The 27,483-nt window shown below is 36.0% G+C and overlaps 1 protein-coding gene across 1 annotated transcript in view; it reads right to left on the bottom strand.

The window, feature by feature from the left end:
• PDE1A (phosphodiesterase 1A) overlaps positions 1 to 27,483 on the bottom strand; it is a 311,354-nt gene that overhangs the window by 20,798 nt on the left and 263,073 nt on the right. The window contains exons 9-14 of the mRNA XM_088022094.1: positions 20,535 to 20,660; positions 17,008 to 17,109; positions 16,780 to 16,900; positions 5,713 to 5,794; positions 3,426 to 3,546; positions 2,194 to 2,339 (exon numbers count right to left, since the gene is read on the bottom strand). Of these exons, the coding sequence (XP_087878220.1) occupies positions 2,194 to 2,339; positions 3,426 to 3,546; positions 5,713 to 5,794; positions 16,780 to 16,900; positions 17,008 to 17,109; positions 20,535 to 20,660 (698 nt within the window). The remainder of the gene's footprint in view (positions 1 to 2,193; positions 2,340 to 3,425; positions 3,547 to 5,712; positions 5,795 to 16,779; positions 16,901 to 17,007; positions 17,110 to 20,534; positions 20,661 to 27,483) is intronic.

Raw genomic sequence — 27,483 nt, 5'->3', positions numbered from 1 at the left:
TCTAGTGCTTAGAAGCTGTGTGATCCTTAATTTCCATGTGTATAAAACAAGGGTAATCATTTCTAATTGGGCAGTTTGTTGCAGGAGGAAATTGGATAATCCATGTAAAATGCCTTGGCACACAGGCGGGATCTCAGGTCTTGCTTGCCTCTTCTCTGCCTTCCATCGCTGAAAAAATATATATTTATTTGTTTTCCTTTCTGAATAAATACATTCAAAGTGGAGTTTAAGTATTTATTCATTCATTCATTCAAAACTATACTCATTAAATAATTTTAAAGCACCTACACTCTGCCAGGGACATATTAGCTCTGAGAAAATGATGACAATAAGATACATGTTGTTCCTATTTTCAAAGAGCTTATGGGTTAGGAATTTATGTCTTATAGTGCTTCAGGCTCAATATCTTGAGTATAATTTGTCCCTAGAGAAGGGTAATTCCAGGCATCTGAAATCTCCAATTAGATGGGTTTGACAATATTTCAGTATAGCCATCTGGGTCTTGTGTTGTGTTATGTTCTTTATCGAGCAACAATAATGTATTACAAAGGCCCTCTGTAATGGTCAGGACTAGCTACATAATTGCAGGGCCCCATGCAAAATAAAAATGAGGCCCCTGGCTCAAAAAGTTTTAAGAATTTCAAGATGATGATAGTAGAGGATTTAATTAAGCACAGGGCCATCCTGAGTTGGGGGGGAGGGGGGCATGTGACTACAGGACGTGGCCCTCATCATGGTTGTATAGAGCTACCAAAGCCTGGGAAAAGATTTCTTTTCAACTAAGATCAGACTTAGGGGAAAATGTGAGTTACAGAGTCGGATGAAGATGTGAGAATGGTATTTCTTTTATTTCTAATAGCAGAGGTGGAGGAAATAATGTGATCACTAAGTAGTTATTTCATTAAACAAATATTTCCTGCGTGCCTCTTATATGCTCAACACTGTGGTAGGAGCTGAGGATATACTGGAAAACACAACAGACCATGTCCTAACTTTTATGGACCATAGGCTACCCATGTGGAAAACAGAAAAAAGGAATAAGTAAATATCATTGATTATGGACTAGTGATACCACATCGAAGGCACTAGACTGGGCCCTCATCGGGAAAGACGGGATAGAGGACGTTACTTGTAGTGGTCAAGGAGGGCCTCCTTGTGCGGTTACCTACCACAAGGCTTTCGAGCACTGCATTTGGAGAGAGTCAGTTCTAGCTCCTTCACTTACTAGTTATGGGATTTGGGGCAAAGTCACACAACTGTCTTCTGCCTCGGTTTCCTTATGTAAATGAGAATAACAATAGTATATACCTTATAAGGTCCATGTGAAAATTAAATTAAGTGAGTTAACTAAGTGCTGTTTTTCAAGTTAAAGTTAAGCAACAGACTTCCCAGGCAAGGAGGAATCGGCCTTGCAGAGAGCTGTGAGGAGAATCCCTGGCTGAAGAAATAGTCATTGCAAAGGCTCTGGGGTATTTCAAGAACTTGCCAGAGACCTCTGTGCAGGGAATAAAGCACAGGAGAGACACAGGGCTATGGAAGGGAGCGTGAGCGGGGCCAGGGGCCAGATTTGGAATTAGGAAGCTAATTTCCTGCACAAAAGATAATGACTGATACTAATTCACATACCTTGTAAACCAAATCAACTCATTTATTTGAATCAGAAAACATACCAGAAATAACTGAAGCTAGCTTCCCAATTGTTTCCTTTAATGGCTGATCACAAATTATTTTTTTCCAACGCATGAGTGGACCGGTCACCAAAAGAAATAACTTAGGAACATTGAAAAAAACTCACCCAAATCTCTGACACAGGGTGTTACATTCCTAATGCAACACAAAAGCCACTTGCAAAGCCTAAAACACAGGCTCCAAAGCACTTCTAGAAATGAACAGGAGGTTACTCTGCCACGTAAAGTTTTGTCACCATTTTATCATCCCCTCCTTCATGTTCAGGTCACTGCCACCCACGGACACAGACTTTTGCAGCCCATGTGACATAAGCAGAGCAGAATCTCTACCAGATAAACCAACTTTGTTAGTGATAATCAAAAGTTGGCCAAATTTCAGATACCACCAAAGGCTTGTGTATTCCATCAAAGAAGAAATCTAGGGGGGCTGGGGAAAGAAAGCCAAAACCTAGAGGAGGAGTTAAGAAAGAAGGAGATGGCAGGTACGCTTCATAAACAACTCTACCTTGTGCAGCTAACTCTTTCCACCTCTCTTTGTTCTGCTGGATGATGTCCACCAGGTTGTTTTTGAAGCTCTGTAGGTCTACGCTTGTCAGGGAGTAGTCCGGGGAATAGGTTCCGTCGTTCACGGTGCCTTTCATATTTGATCGTCTAAACAAATCAACGCTGTGAACACAAGAAAGGTGCTGAAGCTAATAGTCACAATGAAAAAAAAAAAAAGCCCAGAAAACACAAAGGTCAAGATATGAAATGAGGGAGCAAAGCCTGAAACACTTTACAAAACCAAACGCTGACCCAGAAATGCAGGTGCTCAGGCCCAGTTTGGAGGGTGCGTCAGGGCTGCTCACGTCCCTCCTTTTCTCCTCTCAGGGAGAGGGCCAGGACTCTGGCTGGAAGTCCCTGGGTGGGTCAAGGACTCCCAGAGCAGCAGATTGGAGCACTCTTGCGTCATGGGGTGGCTAGGCCTGATTAGAACAGTGGAAACTTGAAGTGAGCTGACTTAGCAGTGAGTCCATTGGTGAACATCAATAAAGGGGCATCACAATTCTGGAGCCCTAAGTGGGGGCTCCCCCAAATCTTTCTCGGGTAGAACATTTCCTCAGTGTCCTCACTGGGGCCACATGTAGGGAGTCTGTTGGTGTGCCACTAGCAAAATTGTGTGTTCAGATGGACAAGAATATAAGCATGATTAGTTTCAACTGGAAGCTTTAAATAATATGCCTTAACAAATTTATTGATGAAAAGTGTTCAGCTTGAAATACTGTAAGTGATTGTATATATAATGGATGTTACTGTTACATGTTATACACATCTGTTGTACCCACATCAGATACAAGCCTTCTTTTGGTATAAGCATCTCCCCAGATGTACAAGTGGGTTGTAATTGGTATGTACAAGTGGGTTGTAATTGGTTTGTTTGTAAGCAAACTGACACAAGTAGATATGTTAAAATCCAAGGCATAATACATGCATTTGCATGAAAATTCAGATATTTTCATTCTCCTGAGTATTGAATACTCTTGTGTTACACTCATTAGGTATACTTTGCAGTGGACATCAAGTGAATTTCAAAGGCAGATGCAATATCACACCTAGCCACTAGGTGGAAATACTACCTAATAATTCTTTTAAGAATGTCCTGCCCTGCTGTAAGAGATAATAAAATAATCTTAAGTAAAAGGTTATTAATCAACACAAAGATAAAAAAAGGAAGCAAAAAGGGAGAAAATATCAAACCTGCTTGCCCCATAGGAAGAAGTGTCTGTCTTTGAGGCTTCCTCTATAAGAGGAGTAATAATTTTCTCTGTTGAGTCTGTCAGAAGAGAAAATGTTGGCTCTACTATGAAATCAATGAAACCTACAAAAGCAAAAAATATATATATATATAAATTGAAACATTACACTTTCTTGAATTCTAAAATCTAATGAAGAGTCTGACGCACCTGATAGTAATTATCAGCTACAACACTGGTTCAGTTTACCCTTTGCAATTATTTTTAATATAATAACATAATCTTTAGAGATAGTTTAATAGCTCTATAAAATAATCTCCCAAGTAGTGGAAGTGATCCAATTTTAAGCCTGATAACTCGTGTATATTGGCTTTCCTATTTAATATTCAGTTTTATACTCTTGTTAACAATAAATTCAAATCTAACCAGAGTGAATATAATTTCCTCTCTCAGTGAGAGGGATCATTACTTTTCTGAAAGGTCTCCACTTGCTTGTCGAATTTATTACTAATCAACAAAAAATAATATCTGAACTTCAAAGAAACAAAATAATTGAAGTTTTTTCTCAGGCCACAGGAAGGCAACCGCTTTTTCCCCCTCTTACTGTATCAGTCAGAGCTTTCTGGCAGTGTGTTAATATTTAAATTGCTGTTTATTATTCTCTGGATGTAAAGTGTTAGTTCACAGCCTGTAGGCGTGTTCTGTCAAATCAGTGAAGAGAACAGTAACATCTCTGGGAGACAGCATTATTCCCACCACCTTGAGATGTCAGGATGAATAACAACTTTAAATGTAAAGTACTCATCAAGATAGAAAATGACACATAGAGAGAAGGGGGCACTGTCCTCTAGGGAGCCCTTCCCCCCCTGCTGTTTAGTTGGAGGAGGAGATAACCTATTGCAGACTCTGTACACACTTCAACACTAAAGTCCCTGGAGAGGTGTGCTGCTGGAAATCAAGGGCTTGTGGCCTCACACCTGGGAGCTATGGACGACCGTCTGAATATATGAGGAAACTGGAGGGAGGCTTTCTAAGTGCTACTGTGCCCAGAAATATCCACATTTGCAGAATATCCCATCCATCAGATACAAATAATTCACATTTCAAGTAACTGGACTAGTAATATTATACATTAAGGGTGCTTTTTTTTTAAGAGAGGGCGAGAGGGTGGGGGAGGGGCAGAGGGAGAGACAGAATCCCAAGCAGGCTCCACACCTGGCTGGAGCCTACACGGGGCTCGATCTCACAACCCTGAAATCACGACCCCAGCGGAAATCAAGAGCCGGACATGTAAATGTGGCCCCTAAGGTGCAATTTTAATTCAAGAAAACTTCAACAGTTTTGTCTTTTAATTGATGCCTTCGACTCAAAGCAATGTTAATTGGCTACCGGTGTGCTACTTCCGTTCTGTCTGTGGTTTTAAATGCCTGGGATATGGAGACTCGAAAATGATGCGTCACCTCCACTAACAGGATAGCAATTTATATTATGGTAACAAGCCTCAGAAACTTCCCTTCTTTCCAGCTTGCCTGAGGAGGTTCTTAGCCTGTCATACTCACACCTGCTAAACAATGGTAGACACCTGTGTTATGGTAGCTAGAAAAACAGCTTTTGGAACTTGGATGGCAAGGGGCAAATGTCAGAGCAAGAAGCTTTCTGACAGTTGACCGCTGCTTTGTAGGACTTGGTACAGAAGCAGCTAGAGAGGTTAGGCGGCAATCCTTATGTTTATTAATCTTACAGTGCAGTAATAAAGATACTGGCTCTGGGAATAACCATTACAAATATTTGGACCATGCAGCATAGCAACAATATGTTTTAATAATGGGCTGAACTTGCCGGCTTATCTACTTATAACAAAATAATTTTTTTCTGAAGGACTATAAGCTACTGTATTAAATATATATTGCAAACTTAGTGATAACAACACAGATATATTAATATTTTCATTGCATTGTCCTACATACAAAGGATTGAACTACAGATTACAATCGTCAGCAACAAAACACAAAAAATGCTGTCTCTTACACAAGAAGAAAGTCCATTATTTGTAAAGGGGTTACAAGTCAAATAACAATTACATTTACTAATACTGCTGATTGAATTCATTTTGTGAGAATTTTTCAAAATTCTTATCATTCAGCACCATATACATCAGTCTAAAGATCAAATTTATTATGAATATGAAGTGAGGTTTTCACGGATGTTGCCCCTTTGAACAACATGGTTTATCCATTTGAAAACTGGCTCACACACGCCCACCCTCCATAACCACCATTCCTGAGTAGTACCTATTTGTGACTGGGCCACCATCGTTGACTTCCGATCACAAAGAGGGGAAAATGGAAGTCCTAATTCAGCTTCTTTATCTCCCTGTGAAAGGAAAGCTCATTAGTACAGACTTAGGTTGGAGATGCTTAGATAATGAGCAGTCTAGATACAAAGTCTAAAAAAAGCCACATCTTTATTTTAATTGGCACTGTGTTTTTATTTATTTAATTTTTATAAAACCAAAGGTATAGTCCAAGTTGATGTAACTTTACTCAGTCTCCCTTTTGAGGACATATATGTTGCTGAAGAAAAAAAAATGAGCATTTTCAGCACGTGGAGACTCTGCTTTGGCATTACAACCCCTTTACTATACAGAGACAAACCTTTGCTCTTTGGAATTTTCGGCAGCTACCATAAAATAGTCATCCCTGTGTGTTATTTCACATTTAATTAACACTCAAGCTCGTGGATTTTTATGCTCTTTTCTTCCACCATGCCAAGTACATCACACAGATCTTCAAGTATCAAGACTTCATGATTGTACTGCTTTTTTAAATTAAAAATATACAAACATTTTGAAACATCTTTCCACTTGTTAACCAATTTTAATTGAATCTCCCACAGCAAATAATGAAGAATATTTTCAACATTTTTACTTTCTATGTGCATCATTTTATTTTAATATAGTCTCAGAAAATTGAAATGTCAATGATTTTTATTATTTGATCTTATCTATGGTAGGTTAATTGAGCACATATGTTAAAGAATTCCATTTATGTTTGGGTTCAACACCATAAGAACTAATTCAGTTTTCATCTCCTAAAACGAAGGCTGCTCTGAGCAAAACGTTCTCTTCATAAGGTTTATCAAACATCAAACACAGGTTCTTTCCTTTGCATTCAAGGGGATGTGCTTACAAAAGAAAGAGAAGCTACTTTACTTGCTTCTCTTCCCTTCAATTTTCTGGCTATTTGAAAGAATGCCTCGGACTCTATTTTTTCCTAAGCTATTGGTTGTATATCTTCATGGACTACACTGGCCTTGTGTAAGGCCACAGTTTAGGACACACGGTCAGGTTCTGAAATCAGAAGACAAAAGGGAAGGGCCTTCATTTTTGCTTTGTTGTGGAGCCCATGTAACAATGGTAACACTGGACCGCCTATTGGAGGAATTCCGAGTTCCCACTCATTTGGCATCCTTGAACACCTTTTCTCATGATCTTTACAACATCATGTCAATATGTTTTATGTGCTTTACAATTTTTCATTGACAATGTTGCTTGGTGCACTTCCTCTAAACCATGCCTCTGATTATAAGGAGCAGAAAGTTTGAAATCAGAATTGTTTGGAGAAAATCTAGATATGGTCACCAGAGAAGTAGGCAAAGTAGCTGCAAATAGGTATATTTTACTGTCATGACTTAGAGAAAACGGGGCATAGAATTTCCATGACCTCCTTCAGCAGCCATGCTCCTTCCTTAGAGGATAACGACGCCCATTCCATTTGGAATTAATATTTATATCCAGGGCAAGGAATTATTAGTGCCATCAGCCTTGGAGCTATAAGATACACACTTGAATCCCTGCTGTTCAACTGGTTCTCTCTGTTACTTTAGACATATCACAACCTTTGCTGGAATGAATTCTCCTCATATGTTACCTCACTTGGTAATTGTGGCTAACTCATATTAGGAATAAAGATATCAGAGTATCTACCTAGTAGGATTATCCTGAGGCTATCTAAGGTAATTTACATGAAGCCTAGTATTCAGTAAACAGTCATTAATATTAGCAAATAAGAACCACACTTCCTCCAGGTAAAGAGGATTGAGAGTACACTATCCGTGATGAGCACTGAGTATGGAACAGAAGTGTCGCATTACTTTATGGTACACCTGAAGCTAATATAACATTATATGTTCTGGGGGGAGTTGGGGGATGGGTTAGCCTGGTGATGGGTATTAAAGAGGGCCATTCTGCATGGAGCACTGGGTGTTATACACAAACAATGAATCATGGAACATTACATCAAAAACTAATGATGTGATGTATGGTGATTAACATAACATAAAAAAGACAAATAAATAAAAAAGAACCATAATTAATAATAGCAAAGATACAGCAACTGTGAGATATTTATGATGTCTAATGCATATTTTGGATGGTTTTAAAACACAGGAAAAAGGATTGGTACTTAATTGGGCATGTGGCAGATAGGCATTGGCTTCCCCCCCCCCCCCCCCCCCGCCGACCCTGTTTTCTAGCAGGGAATTGACCGACAGGAATTCTACCTTTGAAAGATTGATTTGTCAGCAGTGTGGGGGATGACAAGAAGTGAATTGAAGATGACTCTTGGGCTTCCCACCTGAATGAACAGGAGTCTTTGGTGCCACTAATAGAAGTAAGACAACATGAATGAGGGCTGGATTTGAAGACTATTATGGATTTGATTTTTAGCATATTGAGAATAAGGTACAAGAATAATATCATTGTTTATGTTAAACTGTAAATAATAATATTGTTATTGTTAAAATAGAAATAAAGCTCCTCATGGACTTCATGGGAAATGCGATATTGGAGATACTTATCTGACCTATGCGGATATGACTGATTGGTTTTATTGATCAGGGGGTTGCTATCTGGTATTTTAATAGCCATATTTTTATACTATATAACAGAAGTTCTTTGATCTAAAAACGATAATTTGGGCCTGAAGAAGACATTGTGATGATTTACCTTCCATGAGCTAAATTTTCTAGAATGCTAGATGGCAACATTTTCATATAGGACTTAGGCATTTGACAGATTTATGTAGGGTCCACCTTCCTGTATTTGGAGTGAGAAATTTTATATTCTTTTTGCTTTTTGTATTCCACAATGGAATTGGAATATTAAATTTCCACTGCTAAAGCACATTGAATGCTAAAGCACATTAATTAGTTAATTTATTTATAAATATTTAAAGTGTTATCCTTTAGGGTGAATAAAGGCCATGAGGGCAAGATTAGTAGGGGGCCCTATAGCCAGACTCTGAGGGCGCTATAAACAAAACAGGACAAGGCAGGGGTTACTACTAAATGAGAGGGAAAGATATGTAAAGAGAAAGTTGGATTCCCTGAGGATAAATTTGTCAAACTTTGTAATTTTCCTTATAATATCCCTGAATAGGGAACATTTACTTTCCATCAAGATGAAATCAGGGGTCAAGCCAACAGACATTATAAAAGTCAACTAGTTTTTCTTGGAGGATGTACTTTCATTTGAGGGCACTGCCTTCAGGAGGCCAAAAATGTACTTTCAAAAAAATCAGTAAAATACCAAATATACATATATTCTGGTACATTGATTTGTACAGTGGTTGGAGCAAAAATATAGGGCCCTAAGGCCACCAAACTCAATTAATTAATCAATGCCACTCAACTCTGTTTCTGGATCCCTGCATCTGTTCTTGGGGATGAGCCTGCAGGTGGGGAAGGGGAGGAAGTGACCCCAGCAACATGGAAACACCAGGCAGCCTGTGGTGCTCAGGCTCCTGCCTGTCTTCAGTTCCCCTGGAGGTTACTGAGGTTTCTTCTCTGAAAGGCCACAACAAAGACCAATCATTATTTTTATATTTTCTTAGTGTGAAATGCTCTGATCGCTGTCAATAGGATATCAAATCCAGTGACTTACTGGCACATTTTTTGTTTTTTGCATTTTATCTGAAGCCAAAGCAATTTCTATAGTTTTCAAGAACTGAAGAAGTTAGAAAAGGGTGAAGTATAGAAATCCTGAGAAACCTTTTGCATTGAAACCTAAATTTTAATCACAGAAGCCACACCACCAATAAACATACAGGAAGCTCCTGACACAGACCTGGGGGCCACTATTAGGCCAAGGATAAATTGGAGGGGCCACTAGTTCTAGCGAGGAATTTAACTGAGGAGAAGGGGAAGAAGCAGTAGTTTAGCCCTCTTGGCACAACCTACTTAAGGGATTTAGGCCACCTAATTAACGTCCTTCCAAAAACAGTCCTTCTAAATTCTAGAAAGCCAACTGTCTAAAAATTTAATGATTATTATAGCTAACATATTCACTTTCAGCAAAATTTATGATGTGGTATAATTGTATTTTGTGAGTTATATTTTGTAGAACATTAGTACCCCTTGTATAATACTTGCATGTCTCTTAAAACTATGAGCTTTGATTTTTTCATTTTAAGTTATTATCCTGGCTCATGGCTAGGGTTCTTTATAGTGATGAATATTTCTTTGGTTGTGTCTGAATTTGTGATGCCAGATCCTTGGCTGGGAATGCACTAAGTACACTTTTATTAATGTGGTAAATAAAATCTATTTTGAAATAACACACTTTATACTACTTCTAGCAATGCTGAAGAACATAAGGGGCCTGATGATATACAATTTAGAATAAATAATTACTTTGTCCTTCCCTCTCCAAAAAAATTGCATTCCCAATTATTTGTTTGACAAGGTAATACTTATTGGTAAATGGAGATTTTACATAAATGTCATTGTTTTTTTAGTGTGTCTCAAAACAACTAGTTGAAAAAGGGAAAAATTCACTTAGTTATTGGGTTCCTATAGTATGAAGCATGAACAAATCTTTATTGGTAGTAACTTCTTATTATCTTGCCAAACTAATATGTCTGTTCAAAGAGAGAATAAAAAGCAAAAACCTGTCTTCCTGTACTAAATGCTTTTTCCTTGGCCAGTCCCTCCATCTCTGATGTCTGTCTCATCACTCATAGTTGTAAAGAAGGGAGCATCTTCCAAATCTACACATTACAGTCAGAGGGCAAAGGCAACTGTGTTGAGCTGCATGAACGCTCGAGGAGAGGACATTAACTCTATTGATGAATATCACAATCGTGCTGTGAAACATGCTTTGGAGATGAGGACTTGCTTTATCATTGGTTGCTTACTAGAGACAGAAATAAGTTTCTCAAGGCTGCAAAATCTGGATACAATTCTGATCTTCTCGGGCTACAGTTTCTCATGGCTTTAGAAAGTACGCTTAAAGTAGCTACACCAAGAGTTGGGGGAACATTGATGAATTTTAAAGGATGGTACAGATATCTTGGTCGACCTTGGTTTGTCTTCCAGAAATACATTGTATTTTAAAAATTCTTAATATCTATTTAAGCCCTTTTGTTAGATAAAATAAACTTAGTAGACAAATTAATAAGAAAGTGACTTAGAAGTCAACGCATCCCAAAATTCCTCAGGATTTTTTGAAACATTAAATCACACGTATGTATTTATATGTATGTATATATATGTATATATGTACACATATATGTATATGTGTGTATTTATATGTGCACACACACCTCCAAAGGGCTAAAATATGGGATATGACAAAGAACAAGAGTACTGCGAGATTCATTTAGTTAACTGAATGCATGGAAACATTTTAGCTGTTGGCATCAATGTCATCTGTTAGCACAAGTCTCATAAAGATAAACTTGTTTTGCTTGTGAACACGTTTGTTGGTAGTACAAACTCACTTGTTTTGACTTTCATCTGTTTTGCTATATATCTTTCTGAAGGGGATTTGAAAGTCACTTACTTTTAAAAGTCCAGAGACTAAGAAATATAAGATTCCATTATTAAAAGCTCAATTCCTAAATCAACTTATTATGATCTGAAAGGAATTTCATAGTTGAAAAGAAGAGGGAATGCTAGCAGAGACAACTTGATTTTATAATAGTCCATATTAACATATATGCTTTACTCTCCTTTGAGCTGTAAGTATCTCATCTTAAGGTCATTCAAGCAAAGACTGTCATTTCTGAACATTCTGGGATGATACAGATGCTTATCATTGCCCATCAAGAATCTAGCAAAAAAAAAAAAAACTGACATTTTCTTACTCTAACACAATCTGAAAAATACAGATCATAAAAACATTCCAAATATTGATGCTATACCTCTTCCAAGACTTGACCTTTTGTGTTGCATGCATTTTAATCTCAATTTAGATATCTGAGTCACTCTCAGTTTATCAGGCACTGAGAATGACAGAATTGCTAAATAGCCTTACGGAACAGTTTCCCTCTACCCTGGATTTCAGATGTCAAAAATCACTGCGTGCTGGAAGCTTCATTATTAGTATCAGTCACTTTTCTAGAAAACTCAAGAAGTTAGTGAATTTCAAAAACATCTGGACTCAATTTCATTAAATTCACTATTCTCACGGTTCTGTAAGGTATTATTTGGTTTGAAATCAATAAAAGACAAGGATAATACAAATCATGATACTGTTTGGATATCTAACAGTAATTTTCAAGAGTCTCTGGAATTTGGGGTGCCTGGGTGGCTCAGTCGTTAAGCGTCTGCCTTCAGCTCAGGTCATGATCCCAGGGTCCTGGGATTGAGACCCACGTCGGGTTCTCTGCTCAGTGGGAAGCCTGCTTCTCCCTTTCCCACTCCCCCTGCTTGTGTTCCCTCTCTCGCTGTGTCTCTCTCTGTCAAATAAATAAAATCTTTAAAAAAAAAAAGAGTCTCTGGAATTTATTAGAGACTTAACACTGGTTTTTGTTTTTTATGGTTCAAGTTATTGATGAAGCACCTTTATTCTGATATATCCTTTTTTAAGTCAAGGAAAAACTTACGTACAAATCTTAAAAACATAAATTTTGAACACATTTGTGTAATTAACAGTCAATTAATATATGAAATGTTTCCACCACCTCCAGAGATTCCCTTAACTTTTTCCAGTGAATCTCACTTCCTATAGGCACCCATTGTTCAGATTTCAATCATCAGAGATTAATTTTGCCAGTTTGGAGCTTCATATAAATGGAATCATACAGTATGTATTTTTTTGAGATTTTTCCTTGTTTGTGTTATTAGTCCATTTTTTTAATTGTTGCATGGTATTCCATTGTATGACTATACCATTTCTAGTATTGATGTAAATTGGACTGTTTCTAATATTGGGCTATCATAAGTAATACTGTTATGACTACTCCACATTTGGTGGGCATAAGGACCAGTTTTTCTGAGTTATACACCTGTGGGTGGACATGCTGGGTCATAGGGGATAGTGAGTTTCTCTTTAGTGGTTGCTAACCAGTAGTTTTCAGATGGGTTGTAATGACTTATACTTCCATCTGCAATGCCTGGACTTGCAACTGGAGTCCAGTTGCTCCACAGCCTCAATAACACTTAATATTTTCAGTCCTTTTAATTTTAGCTCTTATGGTGAGGATGTAGACGTATCTCATTGTGCTTTAATGTGCAATTCTTTGATAAGCAATGAGAATGGGAATACTTGTATGTATTTATCACCCATTTGTGTATTTTCTTTTATTAGGTGTCTGATCAAATTAGTCTTATTTTTTTTTAAATTACTGATTTGTAGGAATTCCTTATGCAATCTGTGAACAAGCCCTTGGACAGATATTTGTAGTACAAATATTTTCTCTCACTCTATGGCTTGCCTCCATGGTATTTTTGGAAGAGAAGACGCTTTAAAATTTGCTCTGTCCACTTTGCCTATCTTTTTTCTTTTTTTAGGCAGTGCTTTTGTGTCTTTTCTGAGAAATATTTGGCTACCCCCAAGATTAGAGACATAGTCTCCTAAGTTTTCCTCTAGAACCTTTAGAGTCATGTTTTATATTAAGACTGGGGTCAGTCTTGAATTAATATTTATATAAGGGACAAGATTCCTTTTCTCCCCTATATTTAATAAGTATCATTTCCTTGCTATTTACAAACTTTCCTTTCTCCATTGAAATGTTTTGTTGCTTTTGTAGAAAATCAAATGACCATATAAGTATGGGATCACTATTCTATTTTATCGGCCTACTTGCCTGTCTCCATGTTAATAACACACTGTCTTGATGACTCTAGCTTTCTACTAATCATGTGATAAGGAGGTATAAATTCTCCAACTTTCTCAGTCTTTTTCAAAATTGTTTTGGCCGTTTTCAGATTCTTACATTTCCATGTTGATTTTAGGATCAGCTCTCTTTCAACTGCTACAAAGAAGTCTGTTACAATTTTTGATAAAGATTATGTTAAGTGTATTAATCAATTTTGGAAGAATTGACATCTTAACATGTTAATCCTTTAATGTGGTATACCTTTCAATCTACATAGATAGGTCTTTAAAAATCTTCTCTCAACAATATCCTGTGGTTTTCAGTGTTTAGGTTTTATATGCATTTAATTAAATATATTCTCAAATACTTTTTATTTTTATGCTATTATAAATCATATTGTATTGAAATTTTTATTTCCAAGTTGTTTGTTGCCAGCATACAGAACTACAATTGATCCTACAACTCTGTTAAACTTATTCATCAGTTCTAGTAGCTTTTCAGAGATTCCTTAACATTTTCTTTGTAGAAGCTCATGTTTCTGCAAATGAAGACAGTTCTTTTTATTTATATCCAATCTATACTTTATTTTCTTCTATTTATTTTAATAGCTAGAGCTACAAATGCCATGTTGAAAAGAAGTGGTAAGAGCAGATATCTTGAACTTAGCATGAAAGTGTTCAATATTTCACCAGGGAGTATTATGAAAGCTATTGACACTTTTTACCATGTTGAGAGAGGTCCCCTATTTCTAGTTTGCAGAAGGTTTTTGTAATTAGTTTCTTTTGAATTTTGTCAAATGCCTTATCTGCATCTATTGACATGATAGTAGGATTCTTTTTTCTCTTAGTATAGTAAATTACTTTAAATGATTTTTTAAAAGATTTTATTTATTTATTTGACAGAGAGAGACACAGCGAAAGAGGGAACACAAGCAGAGGGAGCGGGAGAGGGAGAAGCAGGCTTCCTGCGGAGCAGGGAGCCCGATGCGGGGCTCGATCCCAGGACCCTGGGATCATGACCTGAGCCGAAGGCAGACGCTTAACCATCTGAGCCACCCAGGCGCCCCAAATGATTTTTTAATATTAAATCAACTCAGGTCTAATATGTACTCTTTTACTATATCGCCGGATTGGATTTGCTAACATTTAAAGGAATTTTCCAACTAGGTTCATGACAGATATGGGTATGTAATTTTCTTTACTTGCAAAATCTTTGTCAGGTTTTGTCAGGGTTATACTGATAATTTTCCCTCTCACTCTGTGTTAAAACCAGCATTATTTCTTTCTGAAAAGCTTGAGAGAACTCACCATCTCTCAACTGAATTGAGAACTGAAATGAGAATTAAGAATTGAAACCACCTAAGCCTGAATATTTCTTCATGGAAAGAGTTTAAATTACAAATTCAATGTTTAAAAATAAATACATGGATATACAAATTACAGTTTTTTTCTTGTGTTTGTTTTGGTAATTTATATCTTTCAAAGAATTTGACATTTCTTCTAAATTGTTAAATGTATTGGCATAAATTGTGCATAACATTCCTTATCCTTTTACTATATGTAGGGTCTATAATGATAACTTCTTTTTTATTTATAATTTGTGGGTTTTTTCTGTTTTTAAAGTTGCTAATAATTTTATTATTTTTTCAAAGAACCAACTGCTTTCTTTGTTAATTTTTGCTATTGTTTGTCTTTGTCCTATTTCATTGATTTCTGCTTTTATATTTGTTACTTCCTTCAATCAGCTTTATATTTGTTACTTCCTTCAATCAACTTTATATTTGTTACTTTATTCAATCAACTAGGTTTAATTTTCCTAACTGGCTTATTTAGGTGGAAACACAGATGATTGATACATACTTTTGTTCTTCTAATATAAGCATTTAAGGCTATAAAATTTCTTCTAAGCATTGCTTTAACTGCATCTGACAAAATTTCAAAAGTTGTGTTTTCATGATCATTTAAAATATTAAAAAAAATTTTTTTAACCTGAACAAAGTCATTTTATCTCTTCTTATTTCTGTTGTTTTCATCTCTACTATGAGAAAGGTGTTCTTAAAGATCTCTAAGTTCTCTCTAGATTTACCATTTTCTAGTTAATATTTGGCTGAGTACATGAAATTATAATTTTTATTTGGCCATAGCACACAGTTGCCCTGTAGAACTGGATAGATTTTAACATTTGTGGTGTTTTTTTTGTTTTTACCGCACAATGTATTAAAATATGTTTAAACTATTTTTAGTATGAAAATACTTAAATTTGGAAGATGCTACTCAGTAAGTTTCTCTAGGACTATGCAATGCTATTTTTAAAGTGAAACCATAATCATTGACAATGGGAAACAGAAACCAGAGTCCTCAAAATATAGTAATATATTCAGTCTTCATGTCTTCAGAATAGGTAAAATGTCAATTGGCTATTCCTTATTGTATTTTTTATAATAAAACTATAACCATAAGCATAGTGCTTTCTTGAGTTCTTTGAGTCACTGCAACAAATTGTCAAACCTGAGGAGGGTCATGGGAACCCCTGAACTTATAACAAGTGGTCAGAAGGGCTGGTGTCCTAGGGCCCCACTTGAGGTTGGCCTCTGAAGTGAAGCCATTCTTATGGAAAACTGAGCCTTTAACTTTGGGAACTGATGCTAACTCTGGGTGGTTAGCATCACATTTGTATTGTGGTAACTCAGGTGTAAGTAGAAATAGAACAGGGATACTATTTAAAAAAAAAAAAGTATACTTGTGGTAGAGAGCACTGGCCATTCCCCATGTCCAAGCTTGCTTTTTCATATGACAGTCTAGTTTTTACTTAGGCATATGTCCGCCCAGCAAAAAACTACCTTTCTCAGCCTCCCTTGCAACTGAGTACACACGACTAAATTTTAACCAACAAGATGTATACAGCAGTGCTGCATATCCTCCCCTTTCGCATTTTATGATGAAAGATATTTGCTCTCTCTACTCTAGCATTTTACCTCTTAATAGCAGGCAACAATGCTGATTTGTTTGTTTCTTTCTTTCCTAAGGGTGGCATCTGAGATCCAAGCCTTGACTCTCTTTGAAACATATATTATACCACATAGGATTATGAAATACATTTATCTGAAAGACTGATAAATTCTGCTTAATGTCCCAAGAATGTGTTGTGGCCAGGTGATAATAGTAAGTCACAAGTCCTGGATTCTGCATTTAAAAAGATGCATGTCAATACGCATAGTCACTATTTCCAAAAACATTTGCACATTTCTGAAGGAGGCACCTGTAGGAAAAACTCCTCCATCAGGGCCATGGTCCAGCGGTAGTGCAGTTGCCAGGATTTTGCTGGGTGGCTGATGTCTGCCGCATGGAGGATCAGGGACATAGTTTTGGCTTTGTCAATCCTGTCAAACCAAGGACATGTTCAAATTATCAGACCAAAGTAACCAATTACAGTCTTTTCTGAGTCTAAGCCCACGGACCTTCAACATGATGGAAGTAAATAACCTACCCTTCAGGCTGCTGCAAACTGCTTCTTATATTTTTAATTTGCTGGAAGTGACCTGACATGTCTGTAGACAAAACCATTTCAATCACTAGGTTCCGAAGATCCCTGTGGAGTCATCAAAAGAAGAAATGTTCATTTGGCCCTTGATGATTCTCAAGTAAAACATTTTCTTAAATATTACTAACTAAATTTTATTTTTCTTTATGGATATGAGCATGGAAGATGCTACTTTTTAAACATAAAAGCGCTCACAAACATTGACATTATTTCACCCTTTAACTCTTACGGCTTTAGGAAGTTGCCAGGAGAGTGATCTGTGAATGATGTTGTTTAATGTCACCCCTTAAAGAACTGAATGCTTCCCCCATGCACACCCACAACCCTCCCCTACTCATAATTCCTAAATACTGTTTTTCTATCTGAAAGGATCCTGACCAACTTAAAAACATAATTTTAAATGCAGTATTTGCTATTGTTAAAACCACCACTATGTATTCAGGATTTATTCAGTCCAAACAGTGTGCTAGGTGCTTTTATATGAGGAGCTATTATCATTTCACACCAGAGGAAGTTGAGTTTTGCCCAGTCACACAGGTAGCTGGTAGATGGCAGAGGCAAGGTTCAACCCCAAGAGTTCCCACTCCTAAAGCTGACACTTGGACCACTTCTTTCTATTCTAAGAACCCAGAGAAGCCAAGATGCTAAAGTGAGTGGCGATTCTTCTTTTCGGCTTTTGGGACCCTGACTCTACAATATATTGTAGACAGAGCTATTGGTATTATTGAAATTTTAATCAAATTTTAATTTGAGCTAAACACTGACCATATCACAAAACCTGTGCATAAATAACGCATTCTCACACTAAGTAGGAAATTGGTCATTTCAGCAAAGCCTTGCATGTTCTACAAGTCATTGCTTGGTCAGTACAGATACATAAAAATATCACTCACACCAGAAATCGTATTTTATTTTCATTCTGTGGCATGGCCAATAGAAGCTAAATAAAAGGTGTGTGTTTACCTTTATAAGGTGAATTATAATCTTGTGTCAAAGATTTTTAACCTAAAGTTTGTAGGATTGAATGATTTGTTTTTAAAACAACCACATATTAGAGGTGCTTGTTGAAAATTATGGGTGCTCAATTCAACTGGATTTTTAGATGAGCACTGTGAGAAATCAATATTCTGATTACTGTTGATGATATTGGGTAGCTTGCTTAGAATGCTTTTACCCAAATATTAAAGGAATGGAAACTAAAAGTAGTTAATAAATTTTTTAAAAGATTTTACTTATTTATTTGAAAGAGAGAGAGAGCGCATGTGAGAGAACATTAAGGGTGAGAGGCAGAGGGAGAAGCAGATTCCCTGATGAGCAGGGAGCCTGATGAGGGGCTCCACAGATCCCCAGGACTCCAGGATCATGACCTGAGTGGAAGGTAGACACTTAACCGACTTAGCCACCCAGGCACCCTGAAACTTATTCTTAATTACATTTTTTCTCTGGAATTATGAAGAGACCCATATTACAATAGCAACTGAACCAAAATACTCATTTTAACTAAGGAAAAATGAGACAAAAGTTTTATGAAATCTATAAAATTTAGTACATTGTACTTTGTAAGTAAGTGATTAGTAAATGCTAGATATTATCAATAATCAACAGATAGTGTATCAATAAACTAGGCAAAATAGTGCACAAGGGAAATGTTACTTTATGAATCTTATCAAAATTTTTAAATTATTTCATTTATGGTTACTAAAGTTACTTTAAGAAATAAATAGATATGCAAACAGAAAACCTACAAATCTCTAAAATGCTATTCATATTTTAATTTGTGGTAACATGTTATCAACTTTATACTAGCAAATGTATCTTTTGTAGCTTTTTAGAAACAATGTTGGATCTATTAAATTCTACAGTCTATATGATATTATAGTATTTGTTAAAACAATTCTATAAAAATATTCAATTAGGATGATTCTGAGAAGTTACTGTACAGAAATTTATAAATTATTACAGGAATAAATTATTATAATAATAAAGATGTTAAAGAACAAAAATGTAGTAGCAAAAATAATCACACTGAAATAGCAACAGAATCAACTTTGAGAAGGAAAAAGGTTAATTCACAGGAATAACTGTAAAAATTAATAATATAAATGTTACCTCTGGGAATAATAATCACTGATGAAAAATTAAATTAATACTCTAAATGTAAATAATCATCTCTTGGACCACAAGAAATACCTCCAAATTTATGTCCCTACGCCTACTTTTGCTCTTCTATTCTCCACACAGCCCAGCTGTGGCAGCTTTAAGATCCTTTTACAATTAGATGCTGGCCTTCTTAACTGGAAACCCAACTGGGCTATTGTTTCTTGCAGAATAAAATGAAAGGCCCGAACCAGCTTCCCAAAACAAAGTGCCTCCTTCCACCACATTAGATCTGCTTCTATAGTTGCAAAAGTGAGCTGGTATTTTTTACACACCTTCAAAAATGGCCTTGAAAAACTAGAAAGCTTGAGTATTTGGAAAAGTAACCATCAGAAATTAGGGCTTGTTTTAAATCTTGAATTAACCATTTATTCATTTACTCATTCATTAATTTTGAGGCAGTTCTTGATCCCAAGGCACTTCTTTTCTTTTACCTCAATTTAAAGAAAAATGGAAAAACCTTTGATATTTAAATGGAAAATTTTCAGCCCATTAACTAACTTTTAACAAAATCTTTGTTAAAGATAAGGCTTTTCTTTTTTAAAGTATAAGTAAGTCTCATTGACTAGTAGGGATAAGCAGACATATTTGCACTAAAAATTTCTGTTTATCAGAAATTCATACTTAACTGGACATCCCTTATTTTTATTTGCTATATCTGGCAGCCCTATAGTTAAATGAAAGGCCTGATGATGACCAAAGGATCAAGAAGAAGGAAAAGTTATGCCGAGTTGTAGGGGTACATCTTGTTATTTCCCTCTATGTGGCAACAAGTATCACCGATCTATGATTTTTTTCTTTTTAAGCAGATGGATGCCTTGGAGAAACAGGTAAGATTTCCCTCTGCATCTGCATCATTTTAGTATATTATATTTGTAATTATTTTCCTCAAACAGTGAATTTTGTTTATTTTTTAAAAAAGCAAAACTCCACATATAGAAAAGTAAGGAATATGAAGGAATATGAAGGAATCCATATTACACTAAGATTTTGAATTTATTTAGGACCACAATTAAGCAGAGCTCCATTCCATAGAGTACATCATTATGTATCCTAAAGTATGTGTTGTGTGGTATGCACTCTTGTGGACTGGCTATAATGTATACAGATGTGAAATTAACCTGGAAAATAGCTCAACTCCAACCAGCAGAGTCTGGCTCCTGAACAACATCTTCTAGGTACTAACCCTTCTCAGAGTCATCCAGTCAAGGGGAATTTTTATAATATGAGTGAGGGATTGACTTTCTTCACTTTAAATCACATAATTTAACTTTTTCCTGAAATTAAATTTCCTCTGGGCTTCCTTTGAAACTCACCTCCAGTCATCTTTGGATAAATTTATCAAAACATTCATTTCTTCTTCTTGCATAAGTCGATAAGCTGCACTCACATGGTGATTCTCAAGGACAGAGCGATCATTATACAAGAGGGCAACATCTGACCTAAGAATTAAAAACAAAATGTCCAGTAGAGGATTTCTTTTAGACTTCACAAGTGTTTGCTAAATATACTCAAGTCACAAGATAACTCATCAATAAGAACTCTATAATCAAACACCTACATTTATGGAAGTACTTAGTTCCTTTTTTTTTAACCATATGATGGCTTTAAAAAAAATAGAGCAGTTGTAGGTTCACAGCAAAATTGAACAGAAGGTACAGAGATTTGCTATATACCCCCTCACCCCAGACATGTAAAACCACCCCCTCGTCATCAATATCCCCCACCAGAGTGGTACATTGGTTATAATTTATAGGTCTACACTGAACGTCATTATCACTCAAAATCCATAGTTTACATCCTGTGCCTGTGGACAAAGGTACAATGACATGCATCCACCATTATGGCATTACACTGAGTCTTTTCACTGCCATAGAAATCCTCTGTGTTCGGTCTGTTCATCCCTCCCATGCCCATAACCCCTGGCAACCACCGATCTTTTTTATTTTCTCCATAGTTTTGGCTTTTGCAGGATATCATATAGTTAAAATCATATAGTATGTAACCCTTTCAGACCAGCTTCTTGCACCTAGTAATATGCATGTAAGTTTCCTCCATGTCTTTTCATGGCTTGATAGCTCAATTCTTTTGAACACCAAGTAATATTTCATTGTCTGGATCTATCACAATTTATCCTTTCACCTACTGAAGGATTTCTCAGTTGCTTCCAAGTTTTGGCCATTATGAATAAAGCTGCTATAAATATCCATGCTCAGGTTTTTGTGTGGACATAATTTTTCAGCTCTTTTGGGTACATACCAAGGAGTGTGATTGCTGGATTGTATGGTAAGACTATGTTTCATTTTCTGAGAAACTATCAAACTGTCTTCCCAAATGGCTGTACCATTTCGCATTCCCACTACAATGCATGAGAGGTCCAGTGGCTACACATCTTCACCAGCAGCTGGTGTCATCAGTGTTCCAGATTTTAGCCATTGTAATAGATGTGTAGTGATATCTCATTGTTTTAATTTGCATTTCCTTGATGACATATGATGTGGAACACCTTTTCATATGCTAATTTTCCATCTGTGTATCTTCTTTGGTGAGGTGTCTGTTGAAGCACATTTTTAAGTCCGGTCATTTATTATTGTGGAGTTTCAAGAATTTTTGTATATATTGCATAACAGTCCCTTATCAGATATATCCTTTGCAAATATTTTCCCCCACTTTGTGGATGGTCTAATTATTTTGATATTGTCTTTTACAGAGCATAAGTTTTTAATTTTAATTAAGTCTAGCTTATCAATTATTTTTTGTCAGTTTTGCCTTTAGTGTTTTATCTAAAAAGTCATCGCCACATTCAAGATCATCTAGGTTTTCTCTTATGTTAACTTCTAGAGTTTTATAGTTTTGCATTTTACATTTAGGTCTATCCATTTTGAGTTAGTTTTTGTGATGAGAATAAGGTCTCTGTCTCGATTTTTTTTTTTTTTTGGCATGTTCAGTAGTTTCAGATCCATTTGTTGAAGAGACTAGACTATCTTTGGCTTATTGCAGTGCCTTTGCTCCTTTATCAAAGATCAGTTGACTATATTTTATGTGTGTCTATTTCTGGGATCTTTCTTCTAGTTCCACTGATCTATTTGTCTATTCTTTTACCAATACCACACTATCTTTACTACTGTATCTTTATAGTGAGTCTTGAAGTTAGATAGTATCAATTCTCCAATTCTGTTCTTCTCTTTCAGTAATGTGTTGGCTATTCTGGGTCTTTTGCCTTCCCATATAAACTTTAAATCTGCTTGTCAACATCCACAAAATAATTTGCTGGAAGTTTGGGATTGCATTGAATCTATAGATCAAGTTGAGAAGAACTGACATCCTGACAATACTGAGTCTTCCTACCATGAACATGGAATATCCCTCCATTGAGTTAGTTCTTCTTTGAATTCTGCATCAGACTTTTATAGTTTTCCTGATATACATCTTATACATATTTTGTTAGGTTTATATGTAAATATTTCAATGTTTGATGCTAATGTAAATGATATTGTGATTTCAATTTCAAATTCTACTTGTTCATTACTGGCATATAGGAAAGTGAATTTTGTGTGCTAACCTTATGTTCTGCAAACTTGCTATAATTGCTTATTAGTTCTAGGAATTTTTTTGTCAGTTCTTTTGGACTTTCTATATAGATTATCATGTAACTTACCAACAAAGTTTTATGCTTTCTTTCCCAATCTCTATACCTTTTGTTTCCTTTCATTGCCTTATTGCATTAACTAGTACTTCCACTATGATGTTATAAAAAAGGTGGTAAGAGAGAATATCCTTGCCTTGTTCCTGACCTTAGTGGGAAAGTTTCAAGTTTTGCACTGTTAAGTGTGAGGTTAGTTGTCAGTTTGTTGTAGATCTTTATCAAGTTGAGAAAGGTCTCCTTTATTCCTAGTTTGCAGAGCATGTTCATCATAAATGTGTTGGATTTTGTCAAACACCTTTTCTGCATTTTGATATGATCATGTATTTTTCTTCTTTAACATGTTGATATGATGATTTCCTTAATTGATTTTTGAATGTTGAGCTTGGGAATAAATCCCATTTGGTCATAGTGCTTTATTTCTTTTTAATTATCATAGTTTGAATATACTTATGTCTTTTCCTTACAATTTGTAATCCAGATACCTGTGAGATAATCTACATATGCCAAACAAAGAAAAAAAATTGCCTGATATCCTCATCCAATCATTGAATGAATCAATCCCTCTGTTGATGAATCAACCCGTTCCAGATAGTTGATTGCCAACTATTTCTTATTCCCTTGGACTAACATTACTTTGGATGGAGGGCAGAGGGGGTGATGAAAATCATTTGCTGTATTTATGATTTTAGTTTTTTTCTCCCTTATAATGTTGTGATTCAATTTGAGTGTTTAGATCCTGCAGCATTAAATTAAAAAACCCCAAAATTTAAAATGTGTGCTTTACCACCAATTTATAATGAAAATTATATTTTAAAATGATGAATTCATCAAGGGAAGTTTTTCACTTTTCACCTGTCCATATTTTCACATCATTTGAGCAAATAGACTACTTCATACTGTAGCATTGTTTAACTTAGTATTCTAGAATAAAGTATGAGATATTCTAAGCATTCTCAGATCTGTATAATGGAACCCTGGCTTCTTCCTCTATCCTCTTAGGTTGCCAGATCATTTTGCAAATGTGGAATGGAAGCAGGACCACTATGTATAATGTATTAAAATGGTAAATCAATCCATATAAGTTGCCAAACTGGAGGCAACAAAAATAGCAAAAGTAAAGTCAAGTTAAAACCTGTGCAACTTTGCTTCCACTTGCTGCAATGCCCGGACTCTTCATTTTTCCTTCCTTGTGGTAGATATATTCTGTCAGCACGAAAACTGCCTCACTAAGACTTACTGTTTTAGGCTTCTCAGTCAGTAGTACTGGTTATAGAACTGGTTATTTACCACTGAATGTTTACCAAAGAATAGGCAAGGATAAATGAAAGAACTAAAGAAACCTGGTTTTGGTTGCAAGTAACCTATTTGAGATCTGTATCTAATAATTGACTAAATAAACCAAGCTTTATTATTAATCCAACATAGGGGAAATGACCTATGAGGCAGAACAATTATCTTTTGTTTCTAGAATTGCCATGAAAGTAGAAAAACATATGTAGTTAGCTAATGGTACATAATTCCAAAATAGATTTCTTTGAATCTCAACCATGGCCTAAAAATTCTTTAGCCAATAATCATAACTCCGTATACAGAAAAGTACACCTGCAAACCTTGTTTAAGAAAGAACTGAATATATCTTGCCCAAGTATCTCCAAAAATTCACTCAGATCATGGGAAAAACTGACATGTAAATCACATATCATTTGTATCATATGGCCTCAAATCTAGCCATGGCAGTGTAATTACATGACATAGCTCCAAGTATCACTGTCTTTTACTTTCAGCAGCAAGCAAAGATGTATCTTTGAACCAGACTTAATTGTAGCAAACTATTATGATTTTGTCTCATAAATCCAATAAGATTCTGAGAATACAGCACCATCTTAATGTTTGAGATGGTCTTTGACTGCTAAGAAAAGAACAAAACTCTAAGCAACATTCAGTATCCATGGTAACATGTAGCTCAGTATTTTCTTTTCACAAAAAAGAAATTATTTCCATTTATTTACACTTTCAAGGATTTCATGAATTATAATGTCTGTACTGAACTCAAATCTAGCATTGTACTATGTTCTAAATTATTTTTTATTTTGTATTATCCAGTATATAGTTTTCCACACTAGAAAAGCATTCTAAATCCAAGTAACAATGAGTAATATAAAATACAATAGAATTATTGATACTTGTAACATAAGATGTTATTTTTTCTTGGACAAAATGTAACGGTGATAGAGTTTTAAAAGCACATTATGTTGTGGTTGTGGTCATTACAACATTTTCGTTCATAGAATTTTCAAATTCTTGTATAATTTATCCTTTAAATTGATCCCAGTAGGCAATTTATAAGAAAATAAATAAAATACTTGACCTTTTCTCCCCTTTATATGCAGAGTTTCTTAATGTAAAATTGGGGGGGGAATGAATTCTTCTTCCTCCCTCTCCTCTTTCTTTACTCCACCTTCTCCTCTTCCACCTCTTCTCTTTCTCCATTTCCCTCCCCTTCTTTGCAGTCCAAAGAATAAGGAAGTTAGGACTCTTCATCAGTTGCAAATGGATGGTAAGGAGAAAGCTAGAGTGGTGGCCCGACACTGCTGCTGGAGAAGGCTGGTCCATTGCCTTCACTTTTCAAAGTAGAAACAAGAAGTGTTCATGGGTAACCAATCACTTGTTCCCTTCTCCAACTGCTAAACTGTTGTCCTATACAGGGCCCAGCTCAGTAATGAGCTGTCTTTAATTAAAATCTCACTCATTATGGATTCCGTGGTTGTAGAAGAGTCTTTGACAAACAAAAATGATCTGCACGGTCTACATTTGCTTTGATGTTTGACACAAAAACGGAACAGTTCCCTCTACTCTGCAAATGCGTAGGTTAATAACATCCTCTTGCACATGACCAGACCTCCAGGTCTGCCTTTCCCCTTCACAGTCTGTCAATCTCAGGGACGCTGGGGATAGACAGAATACTTTCCTCAATATTTCACTGTTGGAATTCCAACTCTTCCTCTGTCTCCATCAAGGGGCCACGTTATCTAAGCCCATCCTATTTCAGGCTACAGAAGACTGGAACTCGCATGCATCTGCCTTGGACATGGGGTCAGAGTTATATGAGTAGACTGGATTGGGATTGTCCCTCCTCTTGGCTTCTCAATTCTGCCACTGCCATCAGCCAGCTATGTGCACACAGATTGGTCATTTCACCTCTTGAGGTCTTAGTTTTCACTCCTTAGATTGTGAGGCCTTGACTAGATGATCCATAATGTGGCTCTCTGTCACTTTAGTCACTGAAAGCTCTAAAAGTGTCTAACCTTTTAAACAAATAGTCCTGATCTCCACATTAAAAAAATAATCTCCTATAGCTGCAAAATCAGTTGTTAGAAATATTGCCATTAAAAAGCAAATGAACAGACCACACAAAAATCTGCACATGAATGTTGATAGTCCCTTTATTCATAACCTTTATTCCAAAATTTGGAAGTAACCAAGATATCCTTCATAGGCAAATAAGGAAACAAACTCTGTCACATCCATACAATGGAATATTGTTCACCAATGAACATGAATGAGCTATCAAGCCATGAGAAGACATTGAGAAAACTTAAATGCATATTAAGTGAAAGAAACCAGTCTGAGAAGGCTTCATATCATACGATTTCAACTACATGACATTTTAGAAAAGGCAAAACTATGAGATATTAACAAGACCAGTGGTTGTCAGGTGTAAAGGGGTAGAGAGGGAGGGAGGAATAAATAGGTGAAGCACAGTTTTAGGGCAGTGAAACTATTGTGTATGATACTATAATGGTGGATACATAGCATTATACACATTATACATTTGTAAAACCCATACAATGTGTAACACAAAGATTAAACTCTAATGTGTACTTCGGGCTTTAGTTAATAATAATGTATCAATAGTGGGTCATTATAACAAATGTACCATACTGATGCAAGATTTAACAATAGGGGAAACTGTGGGGGTGGGGAAAGAGAGTATATGGGAACTATGTACTTTCTGTTCAGTTTTTCTATAAATCTAAAACTGCTCTAAGAAATAAAGCCTATCAATTAAAAAAGGAGAAACCCCCCCCCAAAAAATAGATTTAGATTTCCCTTAATAAGACTGGAGGGTTCTACAGTAGTTCCAGAGAAACATCAGTCTCTCAACTTCCATCTCTATCTCAAGCATCTCTGACAAGTGAAAGACTTAGAGAAATGTCAGGATCTTATGTATAGAAAGTTGAATCATGGTGGGTCCTAGATACATTCTGCCTCCCAGACACTGAGACCTATGTGCAACCAAAAAGAACACAGAGCACGTTTCTGTTATGAAATGAATTATGTCTCCCCAAAATTCATATGTTGAAGTCCTTACCCCTTTTACCTTAGAATGTGACTTGTATTTGGAGATAAGGCTTTTAAAGCAGTAATTAAAGTTAAATAAGGTTATAAGGGGGTGGCCTAATCCAATATGGCTGACGTTTTTATAAGAAGAAGAGATAGGAGGAATGTGTACCCACAGTGAGAAGGTGGCCATCTGCAAACCAAGCAGAGAGGCTTCTGCAGAAACTAAACTTGATGACACTTCTTGGGCTTCTAGACTTCAGAACTGTGAGAAAATT

The sequence above is a fragment of the Eumetopias jubatus genome, unplaced genomic scaffold (genome assembly GCF_037043125.1).
Source record: "Eumetopias jubatus isolate StellerSeaLion01/CBP00866 unplaced genomic scaffold, mEumJub1_p1.0 scaffold_3, whole genome shotgun sequence".
NCBI lineage: Eukaryota > Metazoa > Chordata > Mammalia > Carnivora > Otariidae > Eumetopias > Eumetopias jubatus.
Note: the sequence above shows the minus strand (reverse complement) of the source record. Positions and strands in the feature narration are given on the sequence as shown.